We start from the raw sequence: 24,330 nt of genomic DNA, 5'->3' as shown, positions 1-24,330 counted from the left end.
CGTGAGGGACATCCGTCCCAGCCAATAGGAAGGCGCAGCAGCGCGCATGAAGGCGCAGGGGCGTGGGCGGGAAGGGCGGGGCTCCGGAGGCGGCCTTCCGCGCGTTTAAAAGGCAGAGGCAGGGAGGGGGCGGGGCATCAGCGGCGCAGCCATTCAGGCGCGTCGGGAGGCGGAGCCGAAGGTGATTGACAGGATGAGTGGCCCCGCCCTCCGAGGCACAGCGCGGCCCGGCTCACCTGCCGCCGCCGCGCAGAAGCCCTGGTTTTGGGTCAAAACCGTCGAGTTTAGTCAGCACCTGGCTGCGGTGCGGGGAGAAAGCAGTCCCGCCGCAACGGGAGGTACCGACGGGATACCGTCACCTCGTCTTCAGTACTTGAGCCACCAGCTCCCAGCCCAAACCTGCTCCCTCCACTTCGAGTCAAGCAGAAGCGATGAAGGCTGAGGTGGTTTTGCTAATTAGACAAAGAAAACCAAACAAGCTTAAGTTTCTTTATTGATTAGTTTTTACATATTGATTTATTTTCAAGTTGCATCTACAGGTACCTTTATGAAATGGACAGGTCTTTTCTGCAAGTGAAATCACAGTCCTTGTTCAACAACACCCAAAAAACCCACCAAAACCCCTTTTTGGAACCGTGAGGCAACAGCGGCATTGAGTGGAGACCAGTTAGGGGTGGAAGCAGCAGTCACAGCCCCACAGAGGTAGCCACAGCCAAAGTGGAGCATTGCTTTTGAGGAAGGAGGAAGAAGAGAGACAGACAGACAACCACCACAACTTTGGCCTACCGCAATTAGCACTCGTAAGAATCCCTCGCCAGGCCCAGGAGTCAGCCTGAACACCGACACTCACAATGCCTTCACAGGTCACAGCCTCAAGCTGTGATAATTCACTATTTGCCAGACCCAGAAAGCCTCGGTCACATCCAACAACACTTCTGGAACAGGGCAGTTGGTTAAAGCTGCATCTTTATCCACTCCAGGAAAAAAACCTTGTTTTCAGCATTTCTGCTGCCCTGTGTTTCAGACCCTGCCTGCACCTAACTCCCCCCAGGGTTTTGGTCTGATTCACCATCTCAATCCAACCCCCCAGCACATTCGGTGGAGCAGAGCATCCTTTTCAGAAGCCACTCTCCGGTACACAGACACAAAAGGCCCAAAACCACCTTCAAGTATTTGTAAGTTCCAAACCTAGTTCACAGGTCACAACCGAGCAGAGGTTCAGTACTTCAACAACACAACTGTGCTGTAAGAGTTCTCAAGATAAACAGATAACTTTTTTCCTCCAAGGCCTTAGAAACAAGAGCGATTCCGAGGTTAAACTGAGCCACCCAAGTCAGAAAGCAGGATAAAAAGTAACTTTTGGAGTTGTCTATCCATTTTGGAAAGTCTTCATTTATTGTAGTGATTATTTAAGAAGCATACACTATGGTATCAAAAAAAAAAAAAAAGCCGTAACATGCAGACAGGAGACCTTTTCAGGAGATTTAGCAGAAGCAAATGTAGATTTACAATTAGCTTTAATATAATACTATTTAAAAGCTGATAGCAGATCTTAAGTTCACTTTTGATGCTTTGAAAGAACATGTATGCACATGAATTGTTTGGGAATTTAAGGCAATTTGCATTTAAGATAAAAAAAACATTAATAGATTTTCACGTTGTGCTCAAAATGTTAGCTGAATTGAAACCATTTACATATATTTCATCTCAAAGGACTGAGAGTCATAAATAGCAGCTGCTCCTTGATAAAAATACAGTCCTGAGAGCAAGCTAGTAGCAATGCTTAAGCTATGACATCTTCCATGTCAGAGTATAAGCTATTTTTGCAATAAGGAGCAGTATTTACCAGGTGTTCAACAGGCAAAGGCATTCTAAACATGCAATAGCTCCCAACAGAAGTCTGAAATTACTTCCAGTATCTTGCTTACAATAGTTTATTTGCACACCGCAGAAAGATCAAGAAATCCTGCTATGCATTTGTGATCACTAGTCTTTCAAACACAACAACCAAGGGATACAACATGAGGACAGGCAGCAAAAGGTGTTTTACAAAAAAAAAAAAAAAAAAAAGAAAAAAACCCCACACCACAAAAACCACAAACCCCCAAACCAAGAGGTTTTTAGTTGATTGGTTAGATTGTTTGCAAGGTAACTGCAACACTCATCCCTCCCCAACCCCTGGGAATTATTCCCCACACTATACCTATGCTATGACCAAACAACACTGGAGTGTTTAAATTCAGTGCAAGAAGAGTAATTTCAGGACATTTAATTTCACTCTAAACAAAGGCAAAAGTTTATCTATATAGACATCCAAACACCAACATATTTGGTACAGTGTAATGAAGTTACATAGATTTCACCCTCAGAGGTATGCTCTTGTAGTGATCACCTGCATTCCACACAAGAAAGTGTCTGAAACAGTATAATATGGTAGACTCCAACGCTTTAAAAAAATTTATTCATCTGGAATTGGAACTCCCTAACATTCACAATATAATTTAGGATGCATTTGTTACATGAAGAGCAGATAAAAGACTTAAAACAGTTTCACATACCAGTTCAAGATTTTCCACATGCTCCTTCCCCACCTACAATACTGACATCTTGGTTGGTTTTTTTGTTTTTGTTTTTTATTTATTTTTTTCCTTAACAAATACTCAGTCAACTTGTCTACCTGACTACCTCCCCCATTTCTACAGGAGTAGACACACAGTGATAACAGTGAGAGGATATGGGACACTGTCCTATCCAGTGTTTGGACCCTGGAAAGGAGTAGGCCTAGCTATAAAAGTAAGAGTTTGACGATGAGCTGAGAAATGAAGCGCTTCAGCAACTGAGGCAAAGCCGCGCTCAGAAAAGCTGTATAGCCACAGAGAAAGGAAAGCATCAGTGGCTGAGCAGAGGGGAAAGGGGGAAGTAGTCTAACCCTCCCCCCCCCCAACAACAACCCATAATCTTTACAAAGAGTTCAAGAACTAACAAAATCCATTATCTGCAAGGTCTGCAGGATTAAATGCCACATTAAGATGACCCACTCCAAACCCTAGATCATTTGTCAACACTTAACAGGGCTTTAGCCATGCACAGTACGCATGTTCTATAGACTGACTAACCCCTTCCTTCCACCCTTCTTCCTCTTTCCCCTCCCCACAAAAGAATTAAGTTGATTAGAGAGTTTCACTACTGGTTTCCCCATACCTCCTCCCCAGTTTTCTTTTGAGGGCAGAGGGGTTGTCAAATATATCGACAACTTTTCTTTAAACAATTATCAAATTTTAAGGGATATAAAGACACTGGTGCATTTAGGAATTTACATCTCTGTAAAAAAAACTAGTTATAAAACTGCATTTTTATCACCTAGCACTTTCAAGATTCATTGTTATTTTTCACTAATTAATATATTAAATTAAGCCAAGGTTTGAGACTGAAAAAGTTCTACCAATCTACTTAAACAGAACGGAATATTTAAAACCAAAAATGAAAAGGTTAGTTATGTTACATTCCAAAATCCACAGCCCATTATATTAAATGCATTCTTTCTACAGGAATGATGTTCTTTAAAACAGATGATTGCAAATATTTTACTGCTAGACACTCCATTACATTGGATAGTGTGACTGGAACCTGTGGATGGTGAAATCTTGAGGTTTGTCCAAGTTTCAATGTAAGGTGTCCAAGGTCCTCTCCCAGAACCATGTTTTGAAAAAAAAAAAAAGTAATCACAGATCAAGTTCTTACGACTTTTTTCAATCTTTCCTTGGCTTTCTGTTTCTGGGTGATCTATTCACAGTTTCCTCCTCCTGCAAGAAAGTAATTTGTGTAAACATCAAGGAAATAAAAACTTAAGAATACCCTTAAAATACATTTTGAGAAAACCTACAAAGAATAATCTACTTTCAGTTCTACGTCAGGATTTAATTTTTGAAAGGACCTACTGCTGCTACTACCCCTCCCTTTCTATACATGGCAAACACACAAATCCTTTTGTTTTCACAGTGGCCATACACTATTTGCTGAGAGTACTCAACAGCTTCTGCTGCCATAAGAATCCCTTTAACTTCAAGCAACGCTCCACCCATTTTTAAGTCAGCCATTATGTCAGCGTGGAGCACCTGAGGTCACATCCTAACTGCATACAAAGCTGAATAAGCCTTTTGCCTCAAGAAGATGCATTCCACGCAGTCCCACTCCTCTCACAATGCAGGGTCTATGGCAGTGCCTGTAGCAAGGTGCCCAGCTCTGCTGAAGTTGGCCGCAGCAATTCCTATTCTTGCAGGGTGATTAAGTTTTCCAAAGTTCTGACATTGGGAGGGAGTTTCACATGGGCCAGGTTAACTTTTAACACTTAAGTCATGTAGAACAAGCCTTACTGAAGAAAAAACAAATACGCACAAGACTTCCCTCAAAGATTAAGCACTCTTACCTCTGATGCAGGTTTCCTGTCCTCTTCCTCCTCCTCTTCCTCCTCCTCTTGACTAACACTTCCTATGTCAGCATCACTTTTCTGCTTCTCTTCTAAGGGAAGTAAAAAAAAAAAATACCATTCTCATTCCTGACTTACCTTTAGTTCACCATTGGCTTTACTCCACATCTGACAATCCTCCCATTTTATTGTATGAGAGAAAAAAAACCTCAAAACTGTTTCAAGATTATCTAGTTTACCTACCTAGCTTTTCCTCATTTGCTTCCTCTTCCTCCTCCTCTTCCTTGTCCCCTTTGTCTTTTTCTTCCTCTTTCTCCTCATCCATCACATCCGGCTGAGGAGCATCAGTCTTTTTGTATTCTGCAGCACTTGGCTGTTTCTAAACAAAAGTGTCAAAACCCAGCAATTATTTGTGATGCTGAGGCACATTTTGCTGGATCTCTTCTAAACATTATACTAATTATTGGAGGAAATGCATACCTTCCCAGAACAGTAGAAAAGTATAACAAGGAACACTGGCAGAGCCACAGTGAGGATATAGACTACCCAAAGCCAGGGACGCTCTTCAGCGGCTGCCATCATCTGGCCTACAACACCAGACTGCAAGATAAAAAAAATTGTCAAATTTCATCCCATACAGCAAGCCGTAGCAGTTAAGTTTAAAGACACAGAATTTTCAAAGAGGCTTTTTGCAACTTTGAACATTGTATTTCATACGTCAAAAAAATTAAAGGTAACCTGCACAAGTACTTTTTCCATAGTTTGCAAATTAAGAATTAGGCTAAAGTTAACAGCCAGAGCAAAAACCTCATAAAAGAGCAGCGAGTACTCATTGCTATTTATAGCAACCATTACCATATTATAATTAGGAATTGAGATTCTAATCTGGTTTATCACAACCCCTAGCTTTGGTACATATATGTCAATAAAGACTGTGGGAGAGAACAGCAGCAATGCTCCTGCTTTTCCAGTCAGAAGCACACAATGAAACTTATTTCTCACCTCTGCAGCACCATCAGCTGCCTTTTTCAGACCCCAGCCATCACTGGCCCAATCATCAGCCACAGCTCTTTCAGTACAGATGATGAAGTTGTCAAAAAAGATGTCAGAAGTCATTGACCATAGCTCAAGCCCCACAGCACTGAAGGGAGTCATCTTGAAAGGTTCCAAGTCTTCAAAGAAATCTGGGTTTGGGATCTTCCTAGGTTTCCATATACCCTAGAAAAGACAAGACGTTCAGCCTCATCTCCTAGAATACACTTTTTATTTTTCAGCCCATTTTGAACTGAGAGAAAGACCAATTCATTGCACTTAATTAGAATGTCTATGGGTGCAAGTCATCAGGGTTTGGGAATCAATTTTCATTTGTGCCACAAAGTGAAGCCAAGTAAAAAAAAAACGCTTAGAATCTGTCCACTTCAAACACAGTACAATCATGACAGTGTTTCTGTTCTTAATTACACCTGCTGAATCTAGATCAGAATGATTTTTGTAAGAGCAATGCTGCACTGTCCAGCAGTCTACGCAATAAAAATACCAACCTGATAGTTCACGTTATCTATCATAGGAGGCTTCCATTTGCCTTTGTAGTTTGGATTGTCAATCATTGGTCGCTGCCAGGTACCACAGCCAGGAGCTGTCTCACATTTAGGATTTGCAATCTGAGGTGCCTCCCATTCACCATCCATATCCTCATCCCTGAAAAAGGAAATTCTGTTTTGAAGTCCACCCCTTGCCTTAAAACAGAATAAGACTTAGGCAATGTCTGATTTATAGGAAAATTAAAATTCCTGCCACAAAATGGGAATACTGAAACTTTATAAAGCATAGGTCTGTAGATAAAGGCACTGCAGAAGGAATGATGATTTCAAATAGCAGCTTGGAAGCACAAAAGCTCAACAAAAGCCTGTCTCTGTGCACAGCCTCCCCCACTGCCTCTTTCAAGTGTGGTACAACCGCAAGATGACCATCTTCGCCCTGTTCAGCTTACAATCACAGCAGAGTTGAAGAGTGCACAAGTGAACACAAGAAGCCAAGATTCCTCTGACCAACTCTGCCTTCTACTTTTGAAGCAAGATAGCCTGAATCAACAACTTTGTTAGTGAGCAACAACGAACTAGCTGTTCTTATACTTGTAAAAGCCAGTACCAAAGCCATGAAATATTTGCTGTCATTTGCAACAGGCAGTAAACATACCAATCTTCAGGCTTCTCAGCATCAGGGTCCGCTACATATTCTGGCTCATCATCCAGCCAGCCCTCTGGTTTCACAGCATTTTCATCTGCAATCTTTGCAGGAGCATCCTCATCCCTTGAGAACACATTATCATGTATTAACACAGACAACATATAAAAGTTCTTAACCGAAAAGCACGATTCTACAGACTCTGAACAAGCCCACTGATTAGACAAGCAGCCTGCTTCACACTTCTCACAGGGTAAGTGTGACAATGTGATTTCAGAACAGAATTGCCTTGCCATCTGTTACCCATACCTGTGCCTCATGGAACAGTCATGGCACCAACTGTAAGGTAATATTAATTTTTTAAAACCAATCTAGGAAGGGCACATTACAACAAATCCTGCATCTTAGCGGTCGCTGCAAACACACATTTGAGCTTGAAACTGAGTATGGTTCACAAAGCATCGGTTCAACAGCAAAAACTCAGTATCCGTTTCTGATTTAGGATGTCAGATATTTCAGTCACATGTAACTAGGCATTACACAAACAACTACAAACATCTTACAGTTATATCTTCTGCAGCTCATCTTTTGATCTCATGAGGGATGAAAGCATCAGCTAGCATAGCTGTTTCAGTAAAGGCTTCATCTGTGGCCAGCACAGTAACTGGAGCACTAAACAGTAATTCCCAGAGGACATGGATCCTGTCTGCCTTTGTCTACCAAACTGCTGCTCAGATACCTAAACCGATTGTGTTTTGATTGCAAGGGTGAGACTCAAAGCCTTCTATAAGTCATATGAGCAAGACTTTTTGATCAGGACCAAATTATCAGGCTAAGGCCTCCCTCAGTTCCACCCCTCCAACAGCTTACCAGTCATCCGGTTTAACAGCATCTGGGTCTGGGATTTTTGGTCTCTCATCCCAGTCCTCAGGCTTCTGGTCATTTGGGTCCTCAATCTCTCGGGGTGGATTCACAGGAGGAGACATATCATTTAGCAAATTCCCACTGTTGACAACCGTTTGATCAACCAGTATTTCAAAACTATTATCAGGATTCAAGACTGTAAGGAAAGAAGTTGATGTAGCCATTACATATATGATACAAAGCGTGCATCATAAAGCATCGCTCACCCCCCACTGTACAACTAAAACTTCAGCAGTCCAAGCTACCACCTACCCAGCAACTGTTTTAAAGAATCGTTAAAAACCTTCCTCCTTAGGCCAACGAGTAACCAGTGACGATGTACCACATCTCACCTTGTGAGAAAGAAGGCTCATTGCAAGAGTCCTACTTTAAATATGCTAAAAACACAAAGAAGCTTGTAAAGTGATTTACCAGTTACCACAGCAAGTTGACTTCGGCACAGGAAGTTATTGCTTTATAGTAATAATGTATGTATTCATATTCTACTCAAGAATAAGACTACCTACTACTGACTCACAGGATTTTAATCTCACTCCTTTATCCATTGCTGCCTCTGTAGTAGGAAAAGCTAGAAAGATCCTCCCGAGTACCCTCTGAAAGATTTTAGTCACAGCTAATATACCAGACAAGACCTCGTACTTCAAGAACCACCGAATTTGTCTGGTACTCTGAAAGCAGCAGGAAAAAAAGACTATCCCTCCAAATGTAAAGCCTAGTATATCCCAATTTACTAGAGGGCAGCATTCAAGCAGTTTATAAATGCTGATAATTATTTTGGATATACATAGCATATCAAGTTACTCGTGACTGCTCTGAAATTCAGTTCTCCTTTAACTATTAAGTTCAAGGTCTCTCATGACCTTTCTTACATGAATCAAGACTTCTTGCAAGGAAGAAATAAGCCTTTGTATAATACAGCCAGATTTTGCATTCAGAGCTTTCAAGTGGTTTTTAGTTGTATTTTTGAGCTTTTGAATCAGGAAACATAGTAGCAGTTGTTAACATGCACAGTTAACAGTCACCATACCCAGAGTATAAAGATGGGTCTTCTTATCAGTAAAGTAAGTCTTCAGGTCGGCATCTGGACGCTTTGCGTGCTTTTCCTCATATTTGCCAGTCTTTGGGTTTTTGTGCCGGAAGATGAAGTGCAATTTATAGTCCTCTCCACATTTGTCAGGGCCAAACATGATTGTATACGGAGTTTTGTCATGGAACTGATCCTTTAAAAACAATACAAAACTTCATTCCATTATTTTGAAATATACTTAAGTCACTGCCTGTCATAAGAACTCCCAATTCATTAGAAATTACTCTGCAACTTGGATATCAACCCAGTGAAGTACCCACACTGAAGCTTGTATGATGAATACAAGCCTCCAGAAAAAACACCAAAATTATCCCAGCTACTTGATTTTGCACCCTTGGTCTCCACTTCCCAGATGGAAAACAGCACCTATTCAAGTATTATCAAAGAGATAAATGTAAGTGACAACCACAATGTTTAGGTATGTTTCTACATCACGACAAAGGATTTTGTTGAGAATTATTAGTCATTTAGCTTAAATAAGTAAGTTTTAATTAGAATAAATTACTTAGGTTATAACGTGGTGCGATTTATACTGCTTGCCTAGCTTTACTTAGCAGGAGGGGCTAGATTTGCTGAAGCCTTTAGGCAGCAATAGAGTTAATTTTCTCAGTAATTTTCCTAGCAGCTGGTACGGTGCTGTGTTTAGTCTTATAAGAAAAATGTTGGTAACACACTGATGTTTTGGTAGTATTTTCCCCTAAGTCTGGGACTTTTCAGTTCCCTGAGTTCTGCCAGTGAGCACAGGTGCACAAGAAGCATAAACCAGAAATAAGGAGGCCACAACCACCAGCAGAGACCGCAAATCAATGAGGTAAGAACAGTCAACGGCCTGCCTTGATGCAGAAGAAGAATCCCATAAGACCCCAAACCAAAAATCACTATTGTACTAAAAGACACATGAACAGCATGCAAAGAGCACGAGGGGAGGGTGTATGGATCACAAGGGCATAACTGCCCAGGGATTTCTTTGTTCATGGTCCCTCTCTGGAGGCACCCAGCTAGTTGACCCTGCTGCTGCACCTTTCAATTAAGTTATTTATTTTTATAAAATCTGATGCCTGAGACTCAGCTGTGGGAAACCTAGGGTCAAGCCTCAGGGAGAAGCTTGCCCAAGAGTAAGTGTATGAGAGGAGTCAAAAGGAGCACCCATCGTCTCACTGGAGTCACCTGCCACAAAGTGACTCTGGTCCAAGCAGTCACAACTCAGGTGGCGTGCGTGCAACTCCTTGAATAGTGTGGGAATGCTCAGGCAAAGGCTTCTCCTTTAACAGATTTTAAAAGCTACCCATATAGAAGTATCAGTTGCTGGTAATAATGAATGATTAGCTAGTCCAGTGAGTTTCTTTCACACAAAGTGAGAAGCAGCATTAACAGTGAGGCCAAGTTGTATTTAGTTTACACACTTATGAACTGGTATAGGGTCTCAATCTGAGACCTAATTGGATATAATAATCTCACCATTGAAGACTGCAAAACAAGTCTTTTTGTTCTTGCTAACATTATCTTAAAATTCAATGCACATATGGAACTGGTTAGGCAGCCAAATAGTCTTTTGGGTGTCTTTTTAATACTTTGGAGTCTGCGTTAATACTACAACTCCAGTGAGACTGCAGAATGACAGGAGAAGGAAGGGTAACAAGTCATAAAAGGTACTTCATATAAAGTCTAGGAAGACGGCAAAAGAAAACCTGTAGGGTACAAAAGCCTGTGCAAGGTGACCCAGCAGTTAAGCTTTGTCTGAATAGGCTAAACCACTTTAGGTAGGTATGTGACTGACAGGAGAGAAAATGATTCTTAATCCTTGGGAGTTGTAGCATGGTCTTTTCCAATGACCACACTTCTAAGACAATGCGTTCAAGGTTCATTTATGAAGCAAATAGTTCTATATAGCTAGTGTGAACATATAAGGATGTATCCAGTCCAACCTCAAGACTTTTTTAAAATAAACTCAGTAACAAGTGGGTTCACCTGACAAAGGCAAGGCAATAAATGCAAGGTATATTTTTAGTTATTTGCATTAGTCTGTTTTAGAAGATGAAACACGGAATCTTCCTTTTGCACAACAGCTTCCTGAGGTTTCTCCTCATAGACTGGTTGCTTTCATAAGATACCTCCTCTTTGGTCCTCGAACCTAGGGAAATCTGAAGTATTGCAGACTTTAGCAAAGCTCTAGAACTGTTCAGCTACTAGGGAAGTCCAGAGTTTTCACTCAGGAGTCCAGAAGATTTCAGTATTTACCTTCTCCAATTGAAAATAGTGGGAAACTGCTGAGTGCAAAGCACTTTGGTGATCAGACCCTAAATATGCCCGCACTGCCTTTACTGAAGAGGTTTCTTCAGGTAGAAGCAAAGTGAAAAAGCCTCCTTTCACAGCTAATACTCAAAGTAGCAGCATTACTCACCAGGTTCAATTCGGGGGTTTTTGAAAGCAATTTCACATAGGCCCCACCACATTCTATTCCATTTTGGAAGTTTACTTCATACCTAATTTTAGTTTTGGACACAGAAGGGGAGAAACATATTATACACAATGAAAAATTATTTCTGTAATACACAATTACAAATTTTCAAACAAATGAAGAGTAAGACTGTTTTGTTGTTGTTTGCTTTAAATCATGTGCCCAGTGAATACCAAAATACACACTGAACTCTAAGTACTAAGCAAATATTCACAAGGGCCTGAGAAACAAGAAAAATTGAGGATTTAGAAGACTTAATCTGAGAGAAAAGATTAAAGGAATTGAGTGCTGGTCTAGAAGATTATGATCTAGAAGTAGAGAGAAGGAAGGAAAAGCTTTCCAATGTGTAAGACACTGCAATAGAGATTAAGGCAAGCCAATTATTTTCCCCACAACTACTATGGCAGACAGACAACTCAATTTGCAAGACTACCAAAGCAACAACAATTGGATCCCAGGAGAAGCCCCTTTAGGGTTATAAGCATACAACAGTATATTTAGGAATGCCAAGGAGTCTGAAAAAGGCAAAACATCTCTGTCTGGAATAGGCTAAGTATGCTTGATCCTCTCTCAATGCCAGCAGCTGGAGTGGATGACCACTGGGATTTATTTTTAGCTTTGTATTTTGAGCCAAAACTAAACAGTCAGGCAAAGCAAAGTGACCAACTCATTATCTTATGCAAATACAAATTAGCTTACTCTGTTTAAAACTGATAAAGTAGGTAGTAATCCACAATTCAGCTGTTCACACTGAATTATTTTCTTCCCCTGACTTGCTATTCTAACATACATGCAAGTAGATTCTTCTACATCAGTCATGGCCAGAGCTAGGCAAGCTGTTCATCTTCCATGACACAGGAACTAAGACAAAGGAAGGAGGAAACGAGTGCATCTTTACCACTCCATCCACTCCACCTTGGAAACAGGGTGCAGTTCACTGCATAAGGAAGTACGCTGACCTACATACAGACCAGCTTTTGTCCAAAAGGACAAGGATTTTCACAATTAGCAGTACAAAAGTCAGTTGCCTGACCTTGTTACTACAATCAAATTGAAGTCCCAAGACAGGTTACCAAGTCAAGTTTTTATAGACTTCTTTCCTTTTCAGGCTTCAGAGAGACCCATGCTGTTCCTAACTTCCGACTTTGGGAATCTGGGTTGCTATTTTACTCTTACTTAAACAGTATAATAATAGGTTACAGCATCTTGTGTCATCAAACAGCTCAGTTATGGAATAAACATCAGCCTGCTATCATGTCACCCTTGAAATAACAGAACATTAAGTTATCCTTTACTTACTGTATAATAAGGGGTTTGGTATCAAATACAAAAGGCTTTGAAAGTTTGGATGAAATCGCATGATGCTTGGCTCGAGTTACCAATACAAGCCCTTTGTCTCCTGGAAGCTTAGTGTCCTTCATGTCTTGGACTTCCCATTTACCTGGAGAGAAATTAACCAAGTGTTATCAAAACTTGTTCAAGACAGTCTTTGTTTAGCCCAATTTTGAACAAGATAGTCAGCATTCTGTTCTGCAATAACACACTATAGGGTACCTTATCAAGTTATTAGCATAACATCTTCACTAATAATTATTTTCAAATATCCAGTTGGATATTTTGTCTAAATCAGACCTACACTTCATATTGTTAGCCAGGTATATAAATGCTCCTCACATTTTCTTCAGTAAACACAATTTTAACTGGGAAAGAGAAAAAGACTTGCACCTATTTATCAGATGTGGGAAAAGACATCAGAAACATTTATCATCCAAAGCCTGTGTTGGACTCACCATCATATTTGGCAATCTCATCATCTGCATCATCTTTTTTGGCTCTGGAAAGGATCCATCTAGAAGACAGATATCAAATGATTAGAAAACCATACTTTTTTCCCCACTAAAAATACTGCCCTTAAGATAATGCTTGCTGTCCTGTGACTACACTCTAGTGCCTTGATCCCCTGAGGAGTTCTATTCCCATGTCTGCAAAGGTTTCTGCATTTGCCACTTCCCACCCCTAAACTATGATCATGGCCTCAGTGTCTTGCTCTTGTAAAAAAAAAGTAATAAAGGCAGTACCTCACCATCCTCACATTACTTGAAGAAAGTAAAAAGTCAGATGGGGATTAAAACATTACACATGTACAGTTCACCTTCCCTTTGTTACTAGAACTTAAGGAAATACTAGTTTAGCTCAGTACCTTAACATATAGTCTCATATAGTCACTGCTGTAGTCCTCCCCAATCACTGCCCTTTCATTCAATTTTGAATAATACAGGCTCTAGAAAGGGTTTCATTGCCTTTCACCATAATTTTCAATTATTTGCTATATTGAATCATCCTTCAGATTATACTCACCCATCCAGAGTTCCTTTATCAAAGGACTCTGCAAAATACACCTCACCAGTTGGGACTGGGGCCTTGTAGGTAACCTATTGGAGAAGAGAGGCATTTATGCACCTTTCAAGGTATATTCTCTGCTCTAAAGAAACACAGGCACGTACAGCTCACATTCCCTCCCTACGCTCAAGTACAGCTTACCTTGAACACCCTTGCAGCATAAATACTGAAGTTACGTAAATATTGCTGCTTGTGCCAAGCGATTGTGCTCATCCGCAACTAAAACTAAAAGTATATATCTAGCTAGAAACATCAGCATTAAACTCCTGATAATCACATCACAGGTTTCAAGGGTGGATCTAAGTTTTCAGGAAGAACATGGGGGGACATGAGAATAGGAACGAAGCAGCTGGGCTTAACTCCAAGCCCTAATCCCAGATAACATCTTTAATAACATCACAATGTATTAAATGTTAGCTAGGTAAAGACAACTCTGATCAGACTTACATTAACCACAACACAAACAGTAATTCAATTTTTGAAAGAAGTTCCATGCCAAACCTTTGGAGTTGGAGGAGGAGTGCTCGTTTCAGGCTTTAACTCTTCTACCTCCTCAATGCCATCGTCCAAGTCATCCTCAATATCAACTACATCATCACCATCATTGTCATCATCCATATCATTTGCCTGGACAGCAAGAGTCCCGAGAGCTAGTAGGGTCACATAGAGTAGCCATTTCAGCTCCATGATCTGAATAAATAAGACAAGGCAAAGAGGTCAAGCCAGCACTGGACACAGAACGAAGCATTGCTTCTCAGTACAAAACCAAGCACCCAAGACAACAGGTGAATTGTCTAGTCATACCACTGAAGAAGTGCAAACTTATCTTTCAGCCCCAGTTTTTCACTGCATCTGGCTGGTTGAGACCACTCCAAAAGCTGGAGGGCGATACAACATAAAGCTAAATATTTAATACAAAACAAGTGTTAACTGAGTGGAGGACCATGTGTGCAAGTTCTGCAGATCATGCTGCAGAAGGGTCATAGTGTTGCTCTTGCACTGTCACAGTCCATAAGCAGAACAGCAAACTGTTGTACACAGCACTACAACCTATGTACCTGCAAAAGCCTAAACAAAACACCTAAAATGCATCATGCAGAAACTGAAATTTCCATTCAGGAATTGAAATACAATTAGCTAGCTCTTTCAAGCATGGAGAAATCTATGAAGTAACGAATCCTCTCTCCCCTGTTCATTATTTTTTTGTCCTTTCAACTGTGGGACACTAGCATTTTCATTCACCAGTCCCCTTCCCCGGGTTTTATTCCTGAATTACTGCCAACAGTCATTGATACTACTGGCAGATGCCTACAAGTAGTTAAATACCGAGGCAGACTCAGGAAGAAAATTTCTTACTATTTAACAGTTGGTTTGATTCCCCTCTTTCAAGCTCTAATTTAACAGCATAAGAAGAAAATCTGTAACAGAAGCTTAACAGAATTAAAATATCACACTTCAACTAATTTGTAAGGTGCCCAATGCATTGCCACACCTAATACATGGTAGATCTTGGCAAGATGTAGCTCAAAAGACCTTTGAGGAAATGGGTTTCAATTTGACTTTCTTTCTAGAAAAACTAGATCACTGCACCTTTAGGTTGATACAGAAGGCAACACCCCTAGTATTCTGCTCAGTTTATCTGCCCCAAAAAGAAGCAAAACACAAAACCAACCTATGCCTTGATCACCTTTGCTCCTTTGAATCACATTCCAAATTTTTCTTCCCAAACCAGAGTTGTAACTGAGTCTAACACTTTTTTTTTTGAAAACAAGTACAAAACCAAACATCCCCTCCTTCCCTTACACTGCTGCCTCAGGCTGTAGCCCTGTAGACTTCCAAACATAACTCAAGCAGAGTTAGTAGTGTCTATAGGGGCACAAGTTCATGCTAGAGAACAAACTTTCAACTTTCCAAAGCATGTTTAGGCAACTAGAAGAATTTAGAGTCTTAAAGGCTTAACAGCACTATCCAATACTCCAAAACTACGTTGCATACCAGATATACCATTCTTAGCTTACTTTTTAACTTCTAATGATGGAGAGGATGTTTTATAACTACAACAAAACCATATTTTAAAGACTTGTGCTGAGGTCATGCCCAGTTTGTCACTACAGCAACATGCAACTGCAGCCAGTTTTCTAACAATAGTGATGGCCTTGAGGATTACGGTCTAAATGTGCGCTCACAACCCCCCCCTCACGGTTCAGGCAACTGCCCCGAAACACCTCTGAGCCAAAAGGAGACCATTCACAGCATGAACAGCTGACAAAAAAATTACTTTCAAGTGTGTTACATATGAGCAAAGCATGTTTGCTTAATGCACAGTGTACAACCAAGTCTGAAAACAGTTACAGACATTGTAGCAGCTCATAGCTCTTATTACTAATGTGGGAACCACAATGCAAAACCAAGGAATGAAAACTGTCAAGCAAACACTGGTTTGGAAGTTCAAGTACCTCTTACATAGACGGCATGTTCTCTACATAAACTCATGCCCACCAGCACAAAAAAAAAAAAGTACAGAAAACAAGAGCCTGAAACTTCATTTGAAAAAGTGATTTTTAGAGCCCTGGATGTGTCCTGTGTAACTGACGCAGCTACAAATGAGGTGGCACAAGGACACCTTTCCAAGGGAAGGGCTGACTTTTCTCTTACCAACAGGGCCTCACCAAACACATTTTTAGCACAGCTAAATTCAGGAAGATTTTACGCCAAGTTTTATAATGGCTTTCAAATTGTATTATGCAGATAGAATGACCACTTCATGATTTGGAAAGTGATACAAGGAAGTTTATTTTAAAAATATAGCAAGGTTAAAGATAAGTCAATACTCTCCTCTCCTTTGAAGCGGAAGGAGTTTCTGCATACCTCCTCCCAAGCCTGTTCAAGGGATATTAATGATTTAGCATACACATAATCCCTTAAGTAATCTCACACTAGCCAACCAGCAATAAAGTTTTGATGAAAGAACTAAATCACCCCCTTCTAACTTCCATGCCAGTACTGAGTCCATACGTGATAATTACCTACTTCACAATCCCACCCCAACTACAATCCTTGGGAAGTATTTGTCAGCAGAAAAGGGACTTCGCCTCAGAGCGCAGGCAAGGCTGGTGCAGAAATTCTTCTGTCAAAGCAGCCTAGTGAAACCAGGCAATTCTGCCAGTGACCCATACGGCAGGGGCAGAAGCTATGGCACTGTGCACATCTGTGCTCCTGATATAACCATAGGCACCTACCCTGCAGGTCTACATTTATCAGTTAATGCTCCATCTGAATTTGAGGCCTCATCGAACCTCATTTCAGGGCAGAAGTACTACCTGTTGACATTCCCAAGCAAGCTTCCTTTTTTCCTCCCCAGAAAAGAAAGCTAGAAGCATGAAGAGAGCTAATCCATTTTCATGTTCTTGCCTCTTTGTCATCATTGGCAAGCAGTATTCACAAGTTTATATCCCTACAGAAAGCTGTTTAGGACACCTCCTACATATTAAATCAGTCCCAAATTCAACATAAGCTGTAATTCATACACCTTGAGTACAGACTGGTAGCATCTCCTGCAACTGCCAGTTTTCATGCCAAGCTCCTTATTCTGTTAATCTGTATCAATATACAAACTAAATTATAAGAAATAAAAGACACCGTGTTCTCAGAAGAGCAATTCAAATGAGGCACACACTTTCGATATTTAAAAAGCTACTTTTATCCGTAACGGATGTACTGCTACAGGAAAAAATTTCAACTTCACACAATCCTTAGGGACACAACATAAACATGATTATGCTGTAGTAAATTAGGTTATTCCTAAATAGAAGATAGAATGGGAGGGGAAGAGAGAAGAAACTCAGGTTTTGTATAAAACAGGCATAAACCAATTTTTCAGTGGAGCTTTAACTTGCCAGCAACTATGGGTGTTCCATTAGTCACCTAAAATGTAGTCTAACCTTCAGACGCACAGCCACCTACTCTATTATGATCAGATTTCTCCCTTGAAGAAGTGTCCTATTTCCAAGCAATTATCATCATTAGCCATTTTTTTACTCTGCCTGCACTTCCCTTCTTTAGGTTTAACTGTGTGATATTTTTGAAGGTTAGTGTATTTCTGACCACATTAACTGCCAAAAGACTTTAACAAAGGAACCCTTTCATAATAGGCAAGAGCTTGTGATGTCTCAATTCCACTTGAGCACAACCTCATTTTCACCATAACACTGCTGCATGTCAGAGAAAACCAAAACTTCATCTACTTTTTTTAACAAGGTCTTCAGACACTTACAGACATTGGCACACCACTTGGATCAAAGGTACTGTAGTATAATACTAAAGTACTAACTAGGAAGAGAGTTCAAGACTGCCAGGCCTAACAGATCATTTGTTCTATGTCTGTGTGTCCACCCACAGCCAGCTCCTACACTAGAAAAAGCACAGGTGACGTAAGTACTGTTCACCAACTCCTGACTGTCAAAAGGCCGAAGCACTTGCCCCTGGAATTTACAAGAGCTATAGCAGAGTGCTGAAAACAGACACCTGGAACAGCTGCATGACACAGACTTCACTTTTTACAAAGTAAAAACTAAACCAAATCGGAATGAAATTCAGAGACAAGATCAACTTCTTGCCATACAAGTAGCACTCTTAAAATGCAGGGCTAAGCAATGGGCTAACCTTTGGATTTCAAGGCTACCAAGGAAGTCATGCAGCTTCTGAGATTTATTTTTATTTAGAATTCCCCCCTCACTGTGCATAACAGGGAAAGTTGTTTTTAATTATTGGCATGATGCTGGAAACAATTGACCCATACAGCAGTCAGTTGTCACCTCTCTAATATACATGTCCTGGGGAAGGACAGACAGCAAAAGCACCCACACAAAGGATGCTATCATACTTCCAGAACATACTATTTAGAAAGTAACTTCCCTGTCAGGTCAAACAGAGCCTGCAAAACCAGTTTAATCATCTCCTTGGTTACTAATCTATTTGAGTGGTTCATCAAGCCAGTTCTTAACACTGCATATTTCAGAATGTATAACTACATTGGAATTGCTACTGGCTATCTAGTTTACTACTGTTCTGCTTTCAGCTGAGATAATGTTCTTCCTAGTAGCTTCTGTGTTTTGGATTTAGTATGAGAATAATGTTGATAACACATATTGGTTTAGCTGTTGCTAAGTAATGCCTATATTAAGTCAAGACGGGGGTTGGCCAGGGGACAGGAATTCACAATTGCTGCTCAGGACAGGCTGGGCAATCGATCATCAGGTGGTGAGCAACTGTATCGCTCACTCATTTTATATGTTCTTTTACCATTATAATTATTATTAGTTTCTCTTAAGTTACTATTCTATTAAACTGTCTTTATCTCAACCTATGAGGTTTTTTTTCCTTTTTTTGCCATATTCTACTTGGGGGGGGGGGGAGGGAAAGCAAATGAATGGCTGGGTGGTCCTAGTTACTTTTTTTTTTTAGAAGAATTAACAGTCAGATGAAATGGGGCTTATTAAAAATAAGTCACTATGAACTACACCTCGGCAATTTAACTGGAAGACATCTGATTTCTATTTCAGCTGCATCTGAAGTGACAGCTGAATGACTTAAATATAGGAAGAACAAAATTTGCTAGCTGTGTCCTGTGTTCCAAATACTGAATTTCAGTATGTTATTTACAGTGGAAGCTCACCAGTAAAAATAGGCACAATACATCCTCAGGCAAGACAAGAATTATAGAAGAAAAATTTAAAGGCACAAAAGTAAAGAAATTCATCACAACAAAAAAAAATTGCAATGAGACAAGAACAGAAAGGCTGAGACACAGATACTCATTTTCACTCTCAAATGAGATTTTTATGGTTTCTGAGCAAAGGCTTGGCTACCCTACTTTGTAGTCCACTAGCTTCTTAAAGTCAGAGCTACTGAATAGCAGAGGAAACCTTTTCTACATCTCACAATCACTCCACCTTCCTCATCCTGGCGCCTCTGCGGTGCCAGGGTAACTGTTTACACAGCCTCATGATGAACCAGCAGCTGGTTTAAGATGGCTGGAAGTCCTTCTGCCGTGTTATTTTAACCCTGAGTCAATACTCCAATCCAGTAGGCAAAAGCAAAAAGAGCTGTAGCAGGACAAGTGAAAGTACTGTGAGATAAAGTAAGTAGCCAAGGATAAAGGAAATTAAGCTGTTGGCAGCAGAGTCAGCTTAATGCCATAGTTTCATGTGCAGTTCTGTCATCTGCGGTTGTCTAAGACCCCTCTCTAGGCAGATTTGGGAGATCTACGCTCTATGACAAAGCTGAACAACCACGTGGCCAAGCACTGTAATTTCAGCAACCAGTACATTATCTCATCACCCCTCTGTGAGGAACATAATGAAATTATATTCGTATATGCAGTAATTTGTATGATGCAGACAACGTTATTTTTCCCCTTAAACACTTAGTTTTGTAGCTAGACAGCTCCCAGCACTGTGAAGATTCTGCCTTTAACATCATAGCTCAAACAGCAGACAAGGCTCAACTAAAATAGACTTGCTCACAACAGGCCAGAGGCAGGAGCTCTGGAGGGAAGAGTGGTTTGCTGATGCCCCCTTCCCCCCCGCTTTTTTTTTTTTTTTAAATATAATTTATTTTTAAGGAGGGGGTAGCTAGGATATACTGCTACATGAGGTTTGAGAAAAAAGTCTCCTGGAAAGGATTACCCAAACCTCTCCTGGAGAGCTTGATAGTCCCACAGAAAAAAAGTTGCCTTCTGTTTGGGTTGTAAGGAGCACAAACCAGGCAAGAGATTAAGTGTGAAAGGTGACAGCAACAAAGCTTGCTTTTATTAAGCATTTCAAATATGCCAGTTTCTAAAAATAACGTACAACAGTGCAGATACAGTAAGGGAGAAAACACCATGTACTGTTTGTCAGCAAAGAGATTACTCCCGCAGAACTGGAAGTCCTCGGAGGGCAAAGACAGAACTGCAAGGCTTTTTAACCATAAAACAGATGGGCTGCTAGGGAAATTACATTAGGCAGGGGGAGATCTGGAGGTGCCCCAAGATCTTTCAGACCACATTCAAGTTTGCCCTGCTACAGAATTGATTCCAGCAAGAACAGACTGCCATCACAATCACTACTAGAGGCAGAAAAATGAAAGGCCAGAAAAGGAAGCAAAAGGCAGGGCTAAGCACAAGTTACAGTGTATTCTCAGTAAAGGATTTATTCATTTACTTAAAGGGAAGTGCTGCAGCACATCAAGTGAGAGGGTAATCTAACGGAAGTTGCAAGCTTTCTTACGGTTTTGCATTACGCTTCCCTTCCTAGGAGGGCAGCTGATAACAGGAAGCAGTTTACATCTTATGCTCAGCTTGTGATGTTGTCTGTGAACCATACAAGTATCCCCTTCACAATTTTTTTTTTTTAACTGAAATTCTGAGACTTCATATAAACACAAAGTTTAACTTGAAGCTTTTCCCAGTTTTGCTAAGTGTTTTGGATAAGCCCATGTAATATGACCAAATAAACAATAAGGAAGTTTTTGAAGTCAGTTCAAGTGCATCAGAGTGAACCTAGAGTAACATATTTCAACCTGTATTTAACCAGTATTTTATCTGTATTATCTCATATATTATTACAGTTCCGCTATCTCCTTGCAGTATTTTAGCAACAACCCAAACCACAGCGGCTGAAGTGTCCCATAAAACCTGTGTGTTAGCTATACATATTTGACAACGTTAAGTAAACATACTGAATTTAGAATTACATTACATTCCTAGAGACTAGTTTTCAGACATCTAACATACTCTAAATAAGTTACAGAAAGAGCTTTCCACAATGCTCTGCAGAAATGCTGCAACATTAATTACATTAACACTAATAAAGTCTGGACCTTTACCACTACTACTACTATTAATACATGTCTGCTTCCCTTCACAACCAAATCACCTGCAGCATTTCTCCTTCTACAGACCAGCCTAGAAAGTTCTTAACCACAAAGCTGCATGTGAAAGTTCGCTCTTCAGAATCAGTGCAGACAAGAAAGCAGGAGGCTATGCATGCTTTAATTCAAAGGTGTGGTTTGTTGGGGTTTTTTTGTTTGTTTTAAAAGCACACAATACAATCCTCAGCCAAAAATTAAAACCAAGATGTCATATATACTATTTTGAAGACACTCAACACAAATTATATTCAGGCAGCAAAAATCGAGACGTACATTTCGGGTCCCCAAAATTCTCAGACCTTGCTGCTGCAGTCTCCTCATTTGTACTTCACCTTTGGCCTCCCTCGCTCTCTGATTACCACATCTTCCCCACCTGTTGGGCCTCCAGTTCTGCGCCTTGATCTCCCCCCTTCCAGAGGCTTCTGCTTCCCCTCGCACAGCCCAGACCAGGCCACACGCCAAGCTCCGCACCCACCTCCCCTCTATGCGGGCCTTCCTGCTCATGGCGAGCGTCTTGAGGCAGCTCAAGACGATTCCCACACGTTAGCGGCCGACATGAGAGCAAGAAGCCAGATAAAACCCAAACCCATAGGCCAGCCCACATCCACCTCCGACCCCGGCCTCCCTCCCTCTCTGAGGCCGTTCCGCGTCGTGCGGGGGCAACCAAGTGTCCCACCGGCCCTGCCACAAGCCGCTCGCCAGCCGAAAGGTCCCAGAACTTACCAGAAGACCCGCCGCTCCCCGCCAGGCCTCTCAGAGGCCTACAGGGGACTAGCGGGCTCCGGCGCCGCCCGCAGCCGCCCCGTGACCGCTCGCAGCCGCCGGGACTCCCCAGGCACGGCTACCCCTCTCGCCCCAGCTCCCGGGGGTCCCCGCTCCCCCCCACACCCAAGACTCCACCGGGCCCTGCCCACCGCACCCTCCCCCCCGGGCGGGCCCGGCTCCCCGGCCGCCTCACCCCGCTAATCCCCCGGCGTGCCCTGCGGGCGGGCCCGCTGCCGCTCCCCCACCACGGCAGTAGCGGAGCCGCCCCGGTGGCTGTAGAGGCGGGGGAGAGTTGTACTCACCCGCCGCAGCCCCCGTCCGCCGCCCCCAGCCTCCCCTCCCCTCCGCGGCCCTCACCTCCGTCACGTGTCCGCGCGCCCAGCGCCGCCGCCCGCCTATCTAACAGCTCGCCAGCTCCGCCCCCGGCCCACCTCGCTCCTCCTCTCCCATTGGCCGAGAGCGCGCCCGCCCGCCCACCCCGCCGCCAACTCCACAATTTTATTGGCTAAAACAGCCGCCGCTCAACGACCCGCCCGCCTCAAAACACGCCCCAACGGCTCTGCCCTTCGTGGAGCGCTGTTATTGGTTGGTGGGGTTGCAGGAAGTGGCGGGTGATTGGCTGGCTGAGGGGAGGCTGTTGAAATGTGGGCGGGGACCCAACGACTCTCCGTTCAGGGCCGCTGCGGCGGCTGACAGGGCGGTGCGGGCGGCGGCAGCGGACTGAGGCGGTGAAATGGACAAACGGCCCGGGGCATGGCTTCCCCGCCGCCTCACAGCCCCCGCGCCGCGGGGACGGCGGCGGCCCGGTGATGTGGAGGGGCCGAGGTGGGGGGACACCCTCGCCCTGCTGCCGCCGCAGGCCCTCAGGCGAGAGCCCAGCGGCCGGGCTCGCTTCACCGCACGGCAGCGGAGGAGCCCTGGGCCTGCCCGTGCAGCTGGAGATGGGGGGGGGGGGCTCACCCGGGAGGTCTCTCCGTGGAGGCCGCGGCCTGTCTCAGTGCTTTTGCACCGTGGTATTAAAGAGCAAAATCACCTTTACATCTGTCCTCTCGTTCCTTAGCTCCTTAGAAAGGGTTTTCAAGTTTTCCTGCCTATTCATAAAATACAGTATATCTAATATTTTTTGCTCCGTTACAAGCTGACGGTTTAAGAAAACCAGAAAAAGTGATGCACGCTCCAGTGTGTTTAGAACACAGCAGTGCTGCTCAGGCAGCCCCTTGTTTAAAGGCCTTGTTTAATAATCAGAGGCTTTAAGCTGTGCTATATTTCCAAAATTAACATCACGTGTTTCTGTAGAGGTGAAATACTGTGTAAATGCTCAACGTTTACCCATCCGAAAAAGTACATAAGCACAGGGAAGTGCAGCAATAGCTGTCCCTGCGGTACTGACAGGGAAGAAGAGGATGGAGGAGGTGGCTGGTTTACACAGGACCATGCAAGAACCTGTCAGAGCACAATGAAACTTCAGGAGTCCCTGTCTCCTGCTGCATACGGATGGCAGCGTGGGATAGTTGGACTCGATGGTCGTATGGTTGGACTCGATGATCTCAATGGTCCTTTCCAACCATGAAGATTCTATGATTCTATGGCAATGAACCGGGCCCTGCGATGAGGAGTCCTGTTACCCTGTCAGTAAAACCACTTTCAAGTTGTGTCTGAGGTGTTCCGGCTGAGAGCAGTTAAATGGAAAGCTGTGTCTGAACTGCCCAGTTTAAAGCCAGCTCCTGTGTGGTCTGTAGGGTGCGGCCTGTTTGAGGAGATAGGAGGTATTCTGTAGGAATACCAAATTCAGTATTGCTAGGAGGAGTGAAAAGATGGAAGAAAGAAGAGGGTTTTTTTTTTTTTGTAAACATAAATCTGTTTTGAGTTGATGCAATGAGTCAGCAACATAAGTCTCCCCACAGAGAAAATTCCACCGCGTTAGGACAATGCAAGCAGGGCCCCGGCGCTCAGAAATAAGGCTCAGCATAAATGAAATCAGCAAATCCCTGTTTACACTGAAGTTTGGAATCAAACGCTCGCATTTTTCCAGAAAGCCACCAAGCTGGCTTCTAAACCTCCCTGTTGAGTGAGCTACACCCAGAGACTGAACAGAAGATGCAGAGAGATAGGCAGGGAAACAGCCACAAACAGGCAGCGCAGGAGATACCAAGAGCTTTAAAGAAGAAACTAAAA

At 42.5% G+C, this 24,330-nt stretch overlaps 1 protein-coding gene across 4 annotated transcripts; it reads right to left on the bottom strand.

The window, feature by feature from the left end:
• Positions 1–2,429: 2,429 nt before the first annotated feature.
• CANX (calnexin) lies at positions 2,430–22,589 on the bottom strand. 4 transcript variants are annotated; one of them, XM_074604482.1, is made up of 15 exons: positions 22,513–22,589; positions 13,981–14,169; positions 13,438–13,511; positions 12,870–12,928; positions 12,379–12,520; positions 11,023–11,104; positions 8,562–8,754; positions 7,481–7,670; positions 6,623–6,736; positions 5,968–6,124; positions 5,429–5,644; positions 4,907–5,026; positions 4,670–4,805; positions 4,427–4,518; positions 2,430–3,803 (listed from the first exon to the last, which is right to left on the bottom strand). In XM_074604482.1, exons 2-15 carry the CDS (start codon positions 14,164–14,166, stop codon positions 3,750–3,752), a joined length of 1,815 nt encoding a protein of 604 aa, XP_074460583.1. In that variant the 5' UTR covers positions 14,167–14,169; positions 22,513–22,589; the 3' UTR covers positions 2,430–3,749. The 4 variants fall into 4 exon arrangements, with proteins under 4 accessions (XP_074460583.1, XP_074460582.1, XP_074460584.1 ...); XM_074604481.1 differs by having other exon boundaries at positions 22,458–22,535; XM_074604483.1 differs by having other exon boundaries at positions 22,349–22,527.
• Positions 22,590–24,330: the final 1,741 nt, after the last annotated feature.

The sequence above is a fragment of the Larus michahellis genome, chromosome 11, assembly GCF_964199755.1.
Source record: "Larus michahellis chromosome 11, bLarMic1.1, whole genome shotgun sequence".
Taxonomy (NCBI): Eukaryota; Metazoa; Chordata; class Aves; order Charadriiformes; family Laridae; genus Larus; species Larus michahellis.
The sequence above is the reverse complement of the archived record's forward strand: the minus strand, read 5'-3'. Positions and strand labels throughout refer to the sequence as shown.

Excerpts from the sequence above, each read along its gene's own strand:
- CANX (XM_074604482.1), bottom strand. The coding sequence starts at position 14,166 with ATGGAGCTGAAATGGCTACTCTATGTGACCCTACTAGCTCTCGGGACT. Across the intron at positions 11,105-12,378 it reads ACCAAACCCCTTATTATACA|GTATGAAGTAAACTTCCAAA; the intron begins GTAAGTAAAGGA and ends AACTAAAATTAG. Across the intron at positions 6,125-6,622 it reads GCTGAGAAGCCTGAAGATTG|GGATGAGGATATGGATGGTG; the intron begins GTATGTTTACTG and ends TTCCTTTTTCAG.